Source organism: Rattus norvegicus, chromosome 9, assembly GCF_036323735.1.
Source record: "Rattus norvegicus strain BN/NHsdMcwi chromosome 9, GRCr8, whole genome shotgun sequence".
Classification (NCBI taxonomy): Eukaryota; Metazoa; Chordata; class Mammalia; order Rodentia; family Muridae; genus Rattus; species Rattus norvegicus.
The window spans coordinates 100643596-100662217 of record NC_086027.1 but is presented as its reverse complement, the minus strand read 5'-3'; the positions used below and the strand labels follow the sequence as shown (position 1 = coordinate 100662217).

The 18622-nt window shown below is 46.0% G+C and overlaps 1 protein-coding gene across 1 annotated transcript; it reads left to right on the top strand.

The window, feature by feature from the left end:
* The first annotated feature begins 11 nt into the window (after positions 1 to 11).
* On the top strand, positions 12 to 4942 carry Cops9 (COP9 signalosome subunit 9). Its single transcript, NM_001109044.1, has 3 exons — positions 12 to 89; positions 2261 to 2333; positions 4608 to 4942. Exons 1-3 carry the CDS (start codon positions 27 to 29, stop codon positions 4643 to 4645), a joined length of 174 nt encoding a protein of 57 aa, NP_001102514.1. The 5' UTR covers positions 12 to 26; the 3' UTR covers positions 4646 to 4942.
* Positions 4943 to 18622: the final 13680 nt, after the last annotated feature.

Genomic DNA, 18622 nt, shown 5'->3' with positions numbered 1-18622 from the left:
GTGAGCGCAACGCCGCCAGTCTCGAGATGAAACCAGCTGTGGATGAGATGTTTCCCGAGGGCGCGGGGCCCTATGTAGACTTGGATGAGGTGGGGTGGTGGCGGCGCGGAGCGATGCTTGGGGGTGGGAGCACGCCTACAAACCTGCGTGGGAGCCCAGGCCTTCGGGGACTCAAAATCTGCCAGAGACTGGGGAAGCGGGAGCGGGCGGGGACGGTCGCAGGGTCCAAGACTGTTACATGAATTGCAGCGAGGAAGTAGGGTCTGTTCTCTATTACTTGATTGTGGCTCCTCATAAATATTCCGGAGAGAGAAGGCCCGAGCGAGGTTTACGCACTGACTGGCCTCTAGCCACCAAGCCCTGAGAGAAGGGCAAGGGATAGTGTGTGGCAACTGTGTGCTTTGTGCTGGGACTCGGTTATTTCGTGTAGACACACAGACTTTTGGAGCGATCTTGTGCTTTTGATTTATACCATGGTCACAGATATTTATCTGATACAGGTGTTTCAGTGAGGTGGTTATGATCAGGAGTGTCAGCTAGCTCGTGTATGTCAGCTTCCTGCTCCTCAAAGCTCAGCGAGTAGGGAGGTGCGCGAATGCATCCCGGGACCTGAGAGATGTTAGGTGTGGCCCCAAGAGGCCGACTGCAATTTCTAAGTATAATAGCAAGGGTGGGATGGGGGTGCCATACAGACGTGTCCATGGGGTTTTGGTTGGCTCAGATTAGGCTTAAGAGAGGAGCTTCTCCTGATTCAAATATTGAAAAATGTGTTCTGTTGACATTGGGGTATGGATGACGAGAGCCAAAGTAGCAGAGCTTTGGAAGAGCGATGCTCCCTGGCCCGCTAAGGGAAGGGGATGCCAAGTAGTTTGTCTTAGGGTTTCTATTGCTGTGACCAAAAACTATGACCAAAAAGGAAGCTGGGGAGGGAAGGATTCATTTGGTGTACACTTTCACATCATTGGAGGAAGGCAGGACAGGAACTCAAGCAGGGCCAGAACCTGGAAGCAGGAGCTGACGCAAAGACCATGGGGGTGGGGTGCTGCTTAGTGGCTTGCTCAGCTTGCTTTCTTATAGAACCCAGGACCACCAGCCCAGGGATGGCACCACCCACAATGGGCTGGCCTCTCCTTCATTGATCACTAATTGAGAAAACGTCTTACAGCTGGATCTCATGGAAGTGTTTCCTCAACTGAGCTCTTCTTCTCTGATGACTCTAGCTTGTGTCAAGTGGACACACAAAACGGGCAGTACATAGTTGAACACAGAGGGGTGGGAACAAGCAGATCTACATAGTAATGCCCAGAGAGTGAATGTATGGGCTCTGTGATCCCCTGATGAGGCAATTGCATTCAGCCTTAGCCCCTCAGCCTTGCAGCAGGTGATGTGAGGGCATCCCGATGAGGAAGCCTGGCTTCCCATGGGGGTTGGTCCTTTGGAGAGGTGGGAGCTTCGGTTTATAGGGAGATGGTAAAGCAATGGAAACAGGAAGGACGAAACCTTAAAGAAATTGTGACTGAGGCAGTGGAGGCAGGAGGAGGGCTCAGCCAGGACTTTAGAGGCAATCTGTATGGCTTTGTCCAGTAATGGGGCTGGGGACAGAGGCAGAAAGAAGACTCGAAAGGGAATACAGGAGATGCTCAAGTACTTGTCACTCCAGGGAAAGTTGAACCAGGAGCCCTCGAAAGATGAGGCCCAGGCAGAAAAAGGCCAGAGCCAGCCGTCCAGTGTGCTGCAACCACAGGTCTCTGCGTCCACCGTTCTGGGTGACCAAAGAGCACAAAGAGTGTTCATATCTCACAGATTGGGTGTGGTCAGGTTTTAGCACCACCATTGGTGGCAGTCCTGGAGGCTTCTCCCAAAGAGCAGTACCCCAGACCTCAGCGCTGGGACAAGCAGCTTCCCAAGGGGAATGGCTGCAATCTCAGAGAGAAGGGAGCCTCTAGGGCAGATGTCCAGCTTGCTGGTGTACTTCTGTGCCCTCTGGCATTGTCTAGGAGGGGACTGAAGACTCCGGCAGGAGAGTACCACAGGAGGCCATGCCAAGGAAAACTGAGGACCTTGAGAGAGCTTTAAAATCATTTGCTTGGCTTCCCCATTCACACTACTTTCTTTGTCCGGGAAATTCTGGCTCCCATCTTGAGCATTCTTCTTGTCACTCAGTGTTCTGTTCCAGGGAGGTGGGATGGGTGTGCTAAGGAAGCCACCACCTGCTCTTGGAAAACAAGCACACAGAATGACCTTCCCTCTCATTCTCCAGGCTGGAGGTAGCACCGGGCTCCTGATGGACTTGGCAGCCAATGAAAAGGCAGTTCATGCGGACTTTTTTAACGGTAAGTCTGCCAGCATTGGGTGCCAGGCTTAATCTGAGTTTTCCTCTGCGGTGGGCAGTTTTGTGCCATGGGTAATTTGGATCATGGGACAGTGTGGCCCAGACCTTGTGCCTCTGTCTGTGCTGTGCCAGGTGTGTGGAGTGATCCCCTGGCAGTCAGCTCTGCCTGTCCGCCCTGTCTGAGGAGAGCAGGAAGTAAGTGTCTCCCCAGTTTACTGCCCAGGCTTGAATTTGAGCAGTGGCATGAGTGGCGTGTGCAAATGGACGTATTGATTACAGCCCGTCTCCCAGACCTGGGCACAGAGGCCTCATGGTTCTGTCATCTTTGGACTCTCCCGGTGACAGCATGTATCCCTCTCTTTCCTGGGCCACACCTGCTTGTCCACCTGGACTCATGGCCACTGCTGCCTTTGCAGAGTAACAGCTGAGCTCTGCTTCAGCTCTCCCTGAGTGAGGTCAGAGCGGAGGACGCACTTCTGTTGCATAGCTAAGAGCATTCTCGGTTAGATTATTGTGCCAATTAAACAGTGAAAACAGTAAAATCACCGGGCATTCGACAGGGCGTGTTTGAGCCTCTCATCCTTCTGATTCTGAAGGCCTTATTCCTACTGGTTAACCCTTACACTGGGTTCAAGTGGCAATTGGGAATCTAGGCTAAGTTCCCTACTTGGAGGGTAGTAGTGGTTTTCTCCCTTTCGTCCCAGCACTGTAGTACACAACTCTCCAAAGAGCCATGACTAACCGTGCCATATTGATTTCTAACTTACTAGGTACTCCCCCTCCCCTTGAAGTTCCAAGCCCAGATGACTTTGAAGGCTCACTGGCATGTGACCAATGCTTGAGTGGGGAAGCCATCTGTCAGATGGGTGTTTCCTTCCTGAGGACTTTGCTTCTCCCCAACTGGTTTCAGAACTGGGGGTAAGGGCATAACACTGGAGCCTTCAAAGTCATTCCTCTCAATTCTGTTCAGGGAGTAGATGGTGCAGGGCTACTGATCACTTCCCAGGGCAGCCTTGTGGCACCTCGGGAGGCTCCTGGCTGTGCAGGGTGTGACACCTGTAGGACTGATAGGGTTGAAGTAGGACTCCTTCAGAATCCCATCCATCTGTGTCAGCTCCTGAGAGAGCAGCTGGGTACTGTGTTCAGTGCATGCAAGTGGCCTGGCTTGCATTGCCAGGGAGCACCTGGTGACAATGGCAGCAGACATCTGACTCCTAATGACCCATACCAGGCAGGGAAGGGACACGCAGGCTCCCTGTCTCCTACTCACTCACTGCCTGACCTTAGCAAGAGTGGGTGCTGTCTGTGCCAAACCCAGGGCTTAGGAAACCATCCATTGTGAGAAGCCCATGAGACTTTTGGCCAGGGCTTCCACCAAGGCCTTTCGGCTCCCCAAACAGATGGGTTCTGGAGCTGTTGTCTGGTGAGCAGTGGGTCCTACCCATGTGCTGACCCTTTCACTTCCCCTATCACGATTTGTAAGTAGTGGGAGATCTAGACAAGGCTGGAGGCAGGTAGCTGAGCGCCCACATAAGCCAGGTGGTATTGTGTCCAGAGGACTATCAAAGGAAGGCTTCTCTGGGTCACAGAGGTAGTGTCAGGGCAGGAACCACCCAGAGTTCAGTCACACAGTAGTTCATGGGGGCGTCAGGAGGCAGGGAGGGTGGAGCAGTCTCCTGCGTGGCCAGAGTTGCACTGTAGACACTGCCTTTGCCCAGAAAGATCTAGTGTGGAAACATGGGAGGCTTTCCAAGCAGATGAACTGTGCACACATGGGTGGGCTTGACTCCTTCCCTGTCCTCAAAGTGACCCTGCCCAGTAGATGGAAATGTAGAAGATGTGTGAACAGAAGAATGGGTGGCCATGGCTGTGGGCACCAGTGGCGTGTTTGAACGCTGACTGTAGAATACACTCTGACTGGAGCGGGGTGTAGCTGTGTATCTGGAGCCTTGCTTGCCCAGGCTCGCTAAAGGAGTCATCTCAGGGGCTCAGTCTAGCCACTGTTCCCCACTCTTCCATCCTCCCAGTGGTGGAGTGGCACTGCTGTCTTCACACTCAGTATGGCCGCCAAGCTGCAAGGTGGTGCCCATGTGTCCACAGCACCCCCGCGTGCTTTGTAAAAAACGCCCTCTAAAGTAGAATGTGATTAAGAATAACTGTGACACCCTTTACCACTTTCTCTGCCCTTCCAGCTATCAGCAAATTCTTTTTGAAGCAGTTTCCTCACTTGCTTGTCCTGTACCCAATAATGCTTCATTTTGATTTGTTTTCATAGATTTTGAAGATCTCTTTGATGATGATGATGTCCAGTGAGGCCGTCGGGTCATATATGCTCCATGTCTGTGATGTGTCTGGAGTCTCCGGGGACAGGATCACCTGATGGTAGACACGTGTGACTATCACTAGGTATCAAGACCTAGTCAGCCAATAGGGGAACTGCCTGAACCAACTGGGTACTGATGCCTCTGGGAACGCCAGCCCCATGTCCTTGTTTAAATTAATAAAGAGCACTAGAACCACAGGGTGGTTTTAATTCCTGTGCTTTTAGATGCAGATGGACTCCCCCCCCCCCCCCATGTGTGAACACAGAATAAAGCATGGCACCGCAGCAAGCACACCATGCCGTTTTCAGTGTGGTGACTAGAGATGCACTGTCCGGGTCAGCAGCGGCCTGTGCGGGTGTGTGCGCAGCCGGCCAGAGCACTTTGAGGGCCTGACTAAGAGTACCTTTGCCCTGAAAACGGAGACCCACTGCACACTGCAGTACGTGGGATGGTTTCCCCTAATGGCCTTACCAGCGTGGCTGCTAGTACAAGACCCCCAGGTCGAAAGAACCAGAGTGCCCAGGGCAGAGACTTTGAAGGAGGTGCCTTCCCCATGAGAAATGCATGGTTTGGTTCGTCTCAAAGGAGGGTACAGAGTCTGTCTGGGACGGTTTTTAAAAGCCTATTAGCCGAGCTCACCAGCAGCTGAGACAGACAGATTACTGTTGCGTATCTGTCACGGGACGGCTGCTCTGCAGAGCAGGAATTGCCAATGCCTTAGTCTCCTTTCTGATAGACAGGGGTGCTGGTGTCGGAGGTGTCTTCTGGTTTTGGGATCCCCAGCAGGTGGGGAAGATGTGAGGTGAAGGAAAGTCAGCTGTGTGGCAACTACTCACGGTACAGAGAACCTTGTAAGGACATGGTGCGGCCCAGAGACCAGAGCCCAGAACCCCAGAGCGGCATCAGCAGAGCGGTCTGTATACCTGCGAGCCCGTGCATGCTCTGCGGTGTCCACCTTTCCCTTCACAGAACCTTTACAGCCCTCCAGTACCAAGGAGAAGAGCTCCCTCACTTCTGACCTCAGGATCAACTCCAGGTGAAAGTAACTTCAGCTTATGTCCTGCCTGCTGGCTGGTGTTCTTTCCAGTGATACACCTTCAGGGAGGTTATAGCCCATGGGACACTTGGGGACATTTCTCACTGGCCTCCTGTGGGAGATGGAAGTGCCAATATTCTGGGAGAAGACATTTTCTTACCAGAACAGGGAGCAGCAGGTGACCCCACTTGGTGACAGCCACAATTTATTTGGAGAACATTTTCTGCTAACCAAGCATCTTGTCCTTAATCAGCCCCTGACTCTTGAGGGGAGGGTGCTAGGAAAATCCTGTGTGGGCCTTTGGAACAGCAGCGGAAAGGAAAACCTTGTTTGGTGGCGCTGTCTGTCAGGACTTAGAAGGAAGATCTCCCTTCCCTGACTTCATGTTTCTCCTGGGTGGGGTGAAAGCACCCATCTCCCTGTGAATTTCCACCAGTCACATCAGGGGAAAGACCAATGTGTACCTTGAGACAGGAAAGAATAGGGGGGGGAGATGAGTCTCAGGGTTTTTTGTTGTTGTTGTTGTTGTTTGTTTGTTTGTTTGTTTGTTTTGTTGTTGGTTAGTTGGTTGGCTTTGTTTTGGTTTTGTTTTGTTTTTGAGACAAGGTTTTTTGTGTCTGCCTGGCTGTCCTGGTACTTGCTGTGTAGACCAGGCAGGCCTCAAACTCGCAGAGATCTGCGTCCTGAGTACTGGGACTAAAGATGTGTGCTACCACATCCAGCAAGCATCCACGTTCGTGACAAACCAAAACCAAGCCAGTTGCTCTCCTAACATAAGCCATGTTTTTAGAAACTTGACTGCTATGATTACTGCCAAGAAGAGGGGCTGCTGAGAAAACTCTCACAAAGGCCCTTTGTCCTCCAGAGGCCAAAGTTTGGCATTCAGGAACTGCGTTGTTTTTTATCCACCATGGCCTACAGGCCCCAGTCGGCAGGCATCAGCCCAGGTCAACTGAGCTTCTTGCTTTAGTCACACCTCTCTCTAGGGAGCAGGATCAGGCGCCATGGGACACCATGGGCCCTGTGTCAGAAGCATCCAGGCTGAATTAGCTATTGGAGGTGTTTCAGGCCACACCACAGGCTCTGTGAATAATGTTCCCTGATGAACCAGACGGTTATAATGGCTACTGGATGATCCTGAGGAGAGCAAATGCTTTGTGCCATCAGGGGGCTGCCAGTCCAAGGGCAGTCGCTGTATCTGAGAGATGACCTTGCTCCCTTGTCCCCAGCATCAGGCCATCTGACATGTGGTAGATTCCCAGCTAATGTTTGCTAACTATAACTGAACAGCATGCCTGATGTATGTGGTCTTTGCAAGCCACGTCCTAGGTCCTGAGACAGAGAGAGATGCTATGCCTTGTTCCAGTAAAAGCCCTGATTACATTTGTAGAAGCTCTCCTTAGAGGCCATCAGCAAGGCCAGATGATGGTTAGTTAGGAAGTTACTTCAGAAGCAGGTCAGAGCCAGAGTACATTCTCCTCTAGCAAAGTAGACTTACAAAGGCACAGAAAACCGTGAAAAGGAGTGTGCAGAATAGCCTGTCCATATGGCAAATACTCACAACAGTTGGTAAAATGTCAGTCAAGCCAACAAGACGTAAAACTTCTAAGAAGACGAAACCCCGTCCATGTTGGTTAAGAGAGGAGAAGAAGAAGATGTGCTATGAGTGAGGAAAAGATGCCCTGAGTGTGCACCCAACACCTGCACATAGGAAGCTCAGGGGGGAGACATGGGCACTGCTCCTATAATGGCAAGACACTAGTTCAGTGGTTCTCAACCTTCCTAAGGCTGCGGACCCTTTAATACAGTTCCTCGCGTTGTGGTGACCCCAACCGTAAAATTATTTTTGCTGCTACTTCCTAACTATAATTTTGCAGCTGTTATAAGTCATAATGTAAATATCAGCTATGCAGAATGTCTGATATGTGACCAACCCCAAACAGGGTCATGACCCTGGTGGAGAGCCACGTCTCTAGTTCCCTCATCACAAGGAGCTGAATTATCCAGGTAAAATTGATAAGGAGAACCAACTTAGATGGATAAACCTGAGAGGCATGCACTGTTGCTCTGTGTGGAAGCCCAGTGGCCACAGCAATGGACACCAAAGGTGCGTGTGCCCCTGACATGGCAGTGCAGTAAGGGGACATTTCCTCCAGAGTTTTTACACAACAAAACTGTGGACCAGAAAGTAGCTGGGGAAGGGATATGTGGCCACCCCACAGCATCGTGCATTCTATGAATAATGACCTCTCACCTACCGCAGGGGGATTACTCAGAGCCTGTGGGTGGGAGAGGCGGGAGACAGAGAGAAATGCATTAAATGACTTCTTAACCCGTTTACACATGCAATAATATACAAGCGTATGTGTTTCTTAGGTGAACATACAGATGTATCCAAAACGCATCACCTATACAGCCCATGTTAGTCTATGGGATGCGATCACAAAGCATTCACATGTGATTACATACGTACATGCATACTAATGTTCCTAAGAGTTCATGCTTTCAGCACCGTAAGGAAGCATGGACAAATCCAATGTGTCAGATGTGAGGGCTGGAGCTCAGAGAGCAGGAGCAGGCGCTGGTCCTGCCTGGAAAGGAACTCTTGCAGGTGACCACACGAAGGCAGGAGAGAGGAGCCTTGGGGCACAGCTCAGAGGGAGAGAAGAGGATGGAAATCAAAGGTGGGTGGCCACCTGGCACGGTCCAGGCAGTCCTAGGTGGAGGCTGGACCCCTGGATGATTTTCTTCCCAGCCACAGACTGGAGTCCTACTCCATTTTCTTTGGTTCCATTTATAGCTGAAACAAAAATGGAAGGTTGACTATCAGGGACCAGGTCTGCTAACGAGTATATCCTTTGAAAGAGTGGGTGATGTCACAGCCTAGCACTCACTGGAACTTGAGTTACATTTGAACAGGTCCATTTTCTCTGCAAGCCTACAAGTCCACTTTTCTCCCCAATTTTATCTGGGTACTCTAGCTTTTGCCTTGGAAGGGACCTACAGAAGGGGGGCGGGGAGGTTCCTCTGAGAAGCAGATGGAGCTCCCCTGTACTCCATGTCACCTGCTCTGTCCACACTGTGGCAATATAGAAATGAATTTCTAAATAGCAGATCCACGGGTTGTGGCTTTCTTTGGGATATTTGTTCTGGTCAGCAGCCTGTGGTTGGGTGTTTTGTTTTGCCCAGTTTTTGCTTTTGTCTATTTTGACTTCAAATTTTATTTTGCTGAGACTTAATTTATACCGTTACTTGGACAGCTCAATCTTGTGTTCCCGACTGTGTCCGGTACTGTTACATAAATGTTGGAAAAACCTGTAAGAACTCTTGCCGAGGCAGGAAAAGCACAAGACCCACCATGAAAGTAAATTGCCACACTTGGGGGCAATTTTCTATTTACTTATTTAACATCTTACGGATGACCATGGTCCCAAAAGATGTTATTAATTGTAAGCTAGTGTTCTTTACCTTAAGACTATTCTGAGGAAGGGCACAGTGGACTCACTTTGCAGCTGGGCAAGCTGGGGTTCTCAGGGTAGGATGGGCACTCAGCCCAGAGCAGAAGGAAGGAGCATAGTAGACTTTGCTGTTGACTGCAACATCCTGTCTCTGTGGGAAACACAGAGTCAGACCCAGTGACCTGGAGCAGGGTGTCTGCCTCCCTCCCTGTGTTCTGTTGTCTACATGGAGGGGCACAACTGCAATAGCAACCTCAAGGCATGGACAACTCTCCAGGAAATGGATAGGCTAAGACTCCGAAGAAGAGACGGTCACAGTCCACATATCTGGTGTGCTTTGTCGAGAATGGTTTGTCCATGTCAGGAACTATAAATCAAGAGTAAGCATGTTCAAGTTAATGGAAAGATGACAAAAGATATTTTATGTGTAACTCATTTATATTTGTAACTCCATATGAATGGCCAGAGGGCTCCTAAGTGATGCCCAGACCCATCAGCCATCAGCGAAATGCACATTACATTAACAGTGAAGGTCTAGTCCACATTGGTTTCAGCAACTCAAGTGTAAAGTTTAAAAGATGACACAAAACATCATCAAGATGATTAGTCACCCTTGCACTTCCATGGCTGGTAGGAATTCCATGTATTAGAGCCACGCTGTAAAACCATTGAGTTTCCTAGATTATATAATCTGAGAACACTTGCAGCCAGATTCCCCAAGAGAAACAAAGTGTGTGACCAGCACAGAGACTTTCCCAGGATGCCCAGCAGCATAAACAGAGCTCTGAACAAACTCATGCTGAGTCAGGTGGCTTTTGATGGAGGTGCTAAGGAAATTCAACAGCTCCCCACAGAGGGGCTTGAACTACTTATTTACCTGTAAGCATTATCTCTACTCACTCCTCACATAGAACGTAAAGATCCCTGGAGCGGATCATTGATGTGAAGCTACATTACAAACAAGAGTTGAACAAGCAAACAAACAAACAAAAAACAGAGCTTCAAAGGTGTCTTAGCAGTGGACAAGGTCTCAGGATGGAAAACCAGCAACAGTGTTAGCTATCACACTCTAATAACACGCCTGGAAGCACACACGCTTGTTTGTCTCTAGAAGGCATCCTGTGCTCGCTCGAGCCATTCTGTAATGAGCCTCGGTTGAGATTGGTAGTAAACCAGCTCCAAGCTAGCATATCCTGTACTCCAGAAGCAGACAGTCACAGGTAGCCAATCTCGTTCCGATGAGGGTGCCCATTGGAAAGCAGGCAAGTCCGTGACAGAGCATCCAAACTGGAAAGCTCTGGAATGTGGGCATCTTCCTGCTAGGCAGGCTTATTCTTCCTCATTCTACTCTTGAGGGGAGGGGTTCATTGACTCTTCTTAAAGCTGATCACTGTAGAGGTACTTAAGGTATTTTGTTCAGCACCTTATGGCAGTGCCGTAGTCCCCTGGAGTTTCATAGTTGGGCTATTCATAATTTGAAACCATACATATGATTTGCTTCTGCACCTCTTAATCTTTCTTTATGTCTTCTATATCATTTCATATGATTACTCAATACTTTACACTTGTTATTTTTAATTTATAAGCATTAAAATTTGTATTGTACTTTATCTTAAAAATCCAATATTGAATTATAAAATAGCATAAAAACAGACAAAATATCTTGATAGAATAATACACAGACTGTAGAGATAGGCTGTGTATACAGGGACTCTTAGTTTATGGCAGGTCATACTGTACAACCCTGGGAAATATATTTAAAATAGTCATTGGTGAATGTTCTGGAAAAATCCAGTTTTAGTGTGTGAGAACTGGCTGCAGATGGCCAGGAGTCTGAAGAAAAGTTGGCTGAACTGGGACAGTACTGGGTAGCAGGGTTGCTCTTGGGAGCAAAACACATGGATGCCTTCTGGTTTGGACAAGAAGAGGGCTCCCAGAATGGTTGGGACAAAAGTGACTTAACCCAGGATGACAAATTCCTCACACTAGGCTCATGTACACCAGACTCATGGTTTTATCCGATTCTACTGCATGGGAATGCAACAGTCATAGTTCAGGATGACTGACTCCTTACGAATAAACAAAGACAAGAAACAACCCATAGAACCAATGCTAAGCGAATAGATACCAAAATGAAAAAGTAAGCGAAACGCAACAACAACAGAAACAAACAAACAACAACCAAAAAAAAAAAAAAAACCCATAAAACATACAAAAAGTGTTCCTTGAGATCTAGCGGAGACAAATACTCTTTCAAGATGCCAGAATTCAGTACTCATGGAGGAAAGACTAAACTGTGTTTAAGACATTATATTGACTCAGGAAAAAAAAAAAAAAAAACCACCCAACCCAACCCAAACCAAACAAACTTGTATCAATATGAAAGCTGCAAAGTGGGAGAAAAGTTTGCAAGTTCTATAACCAATAAAGGGCTTATATCCCAGAATGTAGAGTTTTGACAATAAAGATGAAATAGAAACAATACAGTAGGAAAATGGACATAACATATACCCAAATACCCAAATAGCTAAATATGTAGAAGGCTGGTTAAACGCATTGACTGTGGGAGAAAGGACGTTAAAACGGTAACACGCCCACTATGCAGTGGAGTGGATGAAGCTTGAAGAACAGACAAGCCTGTGCTTGTTACAATGTTGCACAACACAAAACTATTCACTGGACAAAACAACCCCTCCAAATCCCTAAAAACCAAAACCAAAGCAACATTATTTCACGTCTTAGAAAAGCTGTTTATAATGGTTCAAAGACAATCAATTCCCGATAAGAAGTTCCTTCAGGGATCTGTTTCATTTGCAAGAAAACAGAAAGATGTGGAGAGAAACAGAATTGGGGCCCTAGTGAGATGGCAGTCTATGAGTTGCTACTGTGTGACCCAGTGAAGGAGGAGAGTCAGGATGAGGGGGAAATGCACTGAATTCCAAGAAGAGATAATAGAGCAGGGTTGAAAACACAAAAGGAGCAAGGAGCCAGCCCAACAGTGCAGAGAAATAAGGCGGATGGACACAGAGAAGAAAGCCAAGCAGAAGGGAGTTCAGCCTCGAGGCTCCGTGGTGGGGTGAGGGGAAGCAGTGGCCCCGGTGAAGAGCCTGGCACTCCTACCCAGGTGACAGGCCCAGAGCTCTCACACCCCTAGAATCTAGTGATGTGTTTTGCTGAGACTGTGGGTTCTTTGGTGGGGTGGGTCAGTGGTGGAAAGGAGTCTCCCTAGCTGGGGACTGAGGCTGGATGCCATCCTAGAGATAGTTCTCATTCTGTAGCAGGGGGGATTCAGGCCCTCTAACTTGTAACTGTCCCTGTTCTGAGACCCCGGGACAGCTCAGTTTTAAACAATAGTTTCTCAGAACACATGGGTGATACACTGTAGCTTGACTTTTGCTGATTTATGGGTTCTTCTTTTTCTCACCCTTTATACCCCAGGTTTTACCCCCACATCACTAGACAGGAGAGAAAGAAAGAGTGGGGGAGAGAGAGATTCTTGAATCTAATATATTTCTTCTTGTTTCTTCTTTGAGCATGACTAACGGCAAACACACACACACACACACACACACACACACACACACACACACACACACACACACACACGCACACAATAGGGCCTATCAAGGTCCTAGTATTTATATACCCTCTGAAAAGTTCTCAGAATTCCAAATGTCTCATAATTGCAGAAACCATTTGCAGCCAGCAAAAATCACACCTCTTCTAGAGAATGAGGCAGATCACAGCCGGCTGCTGGGAAGCAGCCCCATATCTCCACACCTGGGATTAACACAAAAACATATTCTTATAATATTTCTGCATCTTTTAAAGAAACCAAAATTCTAGAATTCTCACTCTAACACCCCAAGCCCCAACCTAAAGCATTAACTTCCCTAGAGAGTTCAAAATGGGAGAAGCTGCTTGCCCATAGACTGTAAACGCAAGTGTGGCTAGCAGAGGCCCCTGGCCACGAAGAGGAGAATCCACTGACGTGAAGTCTGCTCTGAAAGACGTTGATCTAATAGAGACTCAGCACCAGCATAGGTTACAGGGAAGACCAGCATCCCGTCACGTGCGTATACCTGACATTACCCAGGTTTAGGGGTACAAGAAAAAGCCATCTCATTCTATGTTTTCATTTGTCCCCAATTCTCTCTCTCTTCTTGTCATGATATTTCAGTATCACCTTTACTTTATCATGTTTCTGAAGAAAAAAGACTTTATTCTGCTTTATCTGTGTAACTTTTATGTTTCCCACCCTTGGGGCATCCTTTGTCCCTTATTTTCTTTTATTGGCCTCGAGTTTCCATCTTTTTTCTTGCTACTCCACTTTGAAAAGTATTTTGACTTTACCTTACTTTCAAAAAGAAAGGAAGGGAGGAGGAGGGAGGGAGGAAGGAAGGGAGGGAGGGAGGGAGGGAGGGAGGGAGGGAGGGAGGGAGGGAGGAAAAGGTTTTGTGTGTTAGTCATGTTGCCCGAATGTGTAATTTCATTATTTAGGAGCCCAAGGCAGGAGGATTGCTGTGAATTCAAGACTAGCCTGTGATACATAGTGAGACTGCCCTTAAAAAAACAAACAAATGAAACACTTAAAAATGAAATCTTCTATGTTTTTATTTTTAATTCTCTTGTTTTGGTTATGAATTGTCTCATGATTGGGAATTTTTTATGATGTTAGAATTTTTCAAACCTCAGGTCATTTCTCTCCCCTTCTACTCTTCCTCTCTGCTCTCCCTTCGTCTTTAGCCATCTATTTCCCTGCCTCCCTTCATCTCATCCATGTCGGTGCCCTCCCAGTACACCCATAACTCTTTCACTTCCTATTTTATAGCAAACTGGTGCCGTGCCAGGAAGCTTCCATTAGTTTTATGTGTAATTATCTTGTGGTTTGATGTTGCTGCCAGATTGGTTTTATGTGTAATTCTATGGTTTGATGTTGCTGCCACAGCAGTTTGCAATCTGAGCGGTATGGGGATTTGATTCCTCAAGAGTAGGAAGTTCCTGAGATGGCCAAGGACTGTAAGAGGAATTATCAAAACCAACTAACATCCAGATTGTAACATACAAACACACTAAGCTGGAAAAATGCATGACAGCACATCTTCTTCAAGAGATCATGACTTAAAAAAATGAAACTCTGCCTTAGTTTCTGTTCTGTTGCTGTGAAGAGACACCATGACCACGGCAACTCTTATGAAAGAAAGCACCTAATTGGAGGTTTGTTTACAGTTACAGAGGCATAGTCCATTAGCATCATGGTGGGGAGCATGGAGGTATGCAGCCAGGTTTGGTGCTAGAGAGGTTTGGCTGAGAGCTACATCTGGGGTGGGGGGGAGGGGAGAGAGAGAGAGAGAGAGAGAGAGAGAGAGAGAGAGAGAGAGAGAGAGAGGAGAGAGAGAGAGAGAGAGAGAGAGAGAGAGAGAGAGAGGAGAGAGAGAGAGAGGAGAGAGAGAGAGAGAGAGGGGAGAGAGAGAGAGAGAGGAGAGAGAGAGAGAGAGAGGAGAGAGAGAGAGAGAGAGAGAGAGAGAGAGAGAGAGAGAGAGAGAGAGAGAGAAACAGAGACAGAACCTAGTATGGGCCTTTGAAACCTCAAAGCCCACCCCCAGTGACTCACTTCCTTCCTTCCACAAGGCCACACCTCCTAATCCTTCTAAACTTGGTGACTAATATATGAGCCTATGGGGGCCATTCTTACTCAAACCACCACAAAGACCAAATGAAGATCTGAGAAGTTTCCTAGGAAAAAAATGATCTGTGACTTGAAAGAGGATACAGACAATCAGTAAGGATATCAACATGGGACCAGGAGAGAAGCCCCAAAACAATAGAGGAGAAAAATCAACAAAATGTATGAGAAATCTCCACAGGAGACTTGAAGTTGGGGTGGGGCGAGAAAACACAGATAGAAACACTGCAAATGGAAAAGTCAGTGAGTCAAATAAAAAGTGCAGCGGAAACCAGCCACCACTAATAGACTGGGCCAAGCTGGAGAAAGTATCAGGATGAGGAATGAGAGGAAGAAGTAACAAAGAAAACAAGGAGAGTGACCACGGTGTTGGGAGAGGCTGAGATAAAACTAAGGGCGCAGAGAATCAAGCCAATTAAAATGATAGTAACAGAACAAAAACAAAAAACAAAAATTCAAATCTTGAGAAAGAATTTGGAAAGAATCCAAAACCACAAGAGGCATTTGTTTCTTTAAAAGTATAAAGTCCTTGTATATTAGTTTTGTTTAATAATATTTTAAATTTATTTATTGAGAATTTCATAGTGTATATAGTATATCTTGATCACTCTTCCCCTCTCTAACTTGTCTTGGGACCACCTAACACATCTCTCTCTCCCAACTTTACCCACATCCATATGAACAGCATTGATTTTAGTCAGTGGACTAAAAATTGTTAAGGTCTAGGTAACTGTTGCCTGTCTAGGTGGCCATTTTGTGCTGTTACTAAGGTTATAAGGAGACTTTCTTATGTGCAACTTTCTCATGCTCATGTTAATTGCACATTCTGTTAAGTTCTGTTATTTGGTGTTCTTGGTACCCGGTCAGAATAGAAGCCAGAATAGAATAGAACCTGCTTTGAATAGTTAGCCACAGTAAACTTGGACCCAAACCAACCACCCAGCAGCACTTCCTGCACCTGTATATGAGCTGTTATGGTTTTTGCTTTTAGCAGCTGCTCCTGGGATGGACCCCAACATAAGAGATAAATATGTACCAATATAAGAAGCCATTTTAAGTAGGGTTTAAATAAAGTTTAAGTTCCTAAGACCTCCCAGGGAATTGACATTCCTACTTGACAGAAACAGACAGGCACATTCTGTTTGGCAAGTTAAGACGTGAATGTTAGGCAAGGCAAGTCCTCCACCACAGTCGAATACCTCAACCAACGAGAACAGGATACTTGGACAACAAAAACATGTTTCTAAGGAAATCCCCTATCTCTAAATCCTGATTGGTTGAATTACTTGGTACAGATGTTTGTGGATTTCAGGCATAAAAGCTCTGTAGGATTCTGGCCGGGCATCATGGTTCAGCTCCCAAGTCTGTACTATGTCCCTGACTGCTCATGCTTGGGATGTGCATTCAATAAACCAGCCCTGTTGGACTGAGATCAGTGTCTGAGTGGTTTGTGCAGTGATTCCCAGACACCAACAAAAATAAATACATGTAAGAGATATTTAGAACCCCAAATAGACACACGACTAGAATAATATCTCTCCATGGAATATTATATAGTCAAAATGTCAAAAATATTTTTAAAAACCTAGAAACTGAAATGGAGAAATAGCAACTTATGTATAAAGGCGAGCACATCAATATAGCATCAGATCTCCCATCAGCAACTTGAAAAAACCCCAGGAAAATATAGAATGACATATTTAACCCCTGAAAGTAAAAATTGCCAACCAAGGGCTGGAGAGATGGCTTAGTGGTTTAGAGTTGCTCTTCCAGAGGTCCTGAGTTCAATTCACAGCAACCACATGGTGGCTCACAACCATCTGTAATGGGATCTGACACCCTCTTCTGTGTGTCTGAAGACAGCAACAGTGCGCTCATAAACATGAAATAAATAAATCTTAAAACCACCACCACCAACAACAACAACAAAAACAAAAAAAAAAATTGTCAACCAAGATTATAATACCCAGCAAAACTATTTTAAACTTGAGTTGCATGAGAGGGATAGACAAAGAAGAGCTAGGGAGGAATCCATCATGTCCAATAAAGTAAACCAACAATTCCCCCAAAATACCAATACAACTATCCAGCCCCACGGAGAACAACCAACAAAGGCGCAGGGATTAGCAACTCCCTCTGAGGAACAGCCTTCCATTTAAATGACTCGGACTCACCAGAAAGAAGATGCAAATGAATGAAAACAAACCAACCTCCAACTAACTACAGTCTTTGAGAAACACCTCACAGGCAAAGGTGCCCACAGCCTGGAAGTCAATTTCTCTAGCAGAGAGGAGCCATAGACAAGCTGGCATGGGTTTTCGATCCAGAGAAAATGAAGATGAAAAGCATCACACATTAACAAAGGGGAGAGTTCATCAAGAGATATAATGGTTGTAAATATAGACCGATACACTTCATAAGGAAACACTGAAGAGTGTAGGAGGTCAGGCAGGTCCTGCTATAATAATAGTGGGTGAGGAGCAGTGCCCCTGGCATCTTTAGATAGGAGACCTAAACACAGCATCAACAAAGAAACCACAGAATTAGACGACACCATAAATCAAGTTAACTTTCCAGATCACTGCAGAATAATCCATTCAACAAATATGGAATGCGCATTCTTCTTGGGAACCAAGATTACATGCTAGGCCACAAACATAAAATAATTAAATAAATAATTAATGTTCTAACAAACATATAATAATTAAAATAATTTGATCATAGTAGGATCAAGCTAGATATTAGTAGCAAGAGAATTCGTAGAAGTATACAAGTACTTGGAGACCGAATAACACACTGTGGAATGAACAGTGTGCTTTGTAAGGAACTGAGGAAATACTAAAGCTTCTATAATGAAATGAAAAGGGAAGCACAGGTTTCTAGAAACTTCAGGGTACAGAATGGGCAGCAACAAGAGGAAAGTTTACAGCTGAGTGTTTACATGAAAAGAAGTCAGGGAGATCTCAAATAATTAACATACTAACAAGCCAAACAATAAAGCAGTACATGGTAAACAATAATGAACAAGGAAGAATAGAGGCCTAGGGGGATCAAGGAATAGAACAAGTTCTAGTACCAGAAAGGTTCCCTACAACAAGGCTATAGCCAACATGTTACTAAATGGAGAAAACCCAAAAATCCATTCTCTCTCCTTTAAAGTCTTAGCTGGAGCAATGACACAAGAGAAAGGAAGACACAAAGGAGGTACAAATAAGAAAAGAAGTCAGTTACTCCTATTTGCATATGTTATGTTCCTATACATAAAAGACTTTAGAGGGTCCAGAAGAAAATTCTTAAAACTTTCATCAAAATAGTGAGTATGAAGTCAACATTAGAAAAATCAGTAGCTTTTCTACATATCAGTAACAAACTTACTAAAAAAAAAATCAAGAAAAATCCTAACCATGGCAGCTTTAAAAATGCCTAAGAGTAACCAAAACAGTAAAAACATCTACAACAAAAATTTTAAGACACCAATGAAGAAATTTGAGGAAGACATTAAGAGCTGAAAAGACCTCCCTTGCCCATACCTTGCCTCAGAATTAATCATATGCAATGGCTGTGTTGATCAAAGCATTACAGATGTATACAATCCCCACCAAATTCCAATGTGTCCTTCTCAGAACTAGAAAATGGATCCTCAAGTTTGCATGAAAGTACAAGAGGCCTTGAAGAGTCAACACCACTCTACACACAGAACAATGTTGGACCTATCACAGTTCCTAACATCAAAGTATATAATAAGCCACAGGGGGAAAAAAAACCCAGCGTGGTGCTGGTACAGAA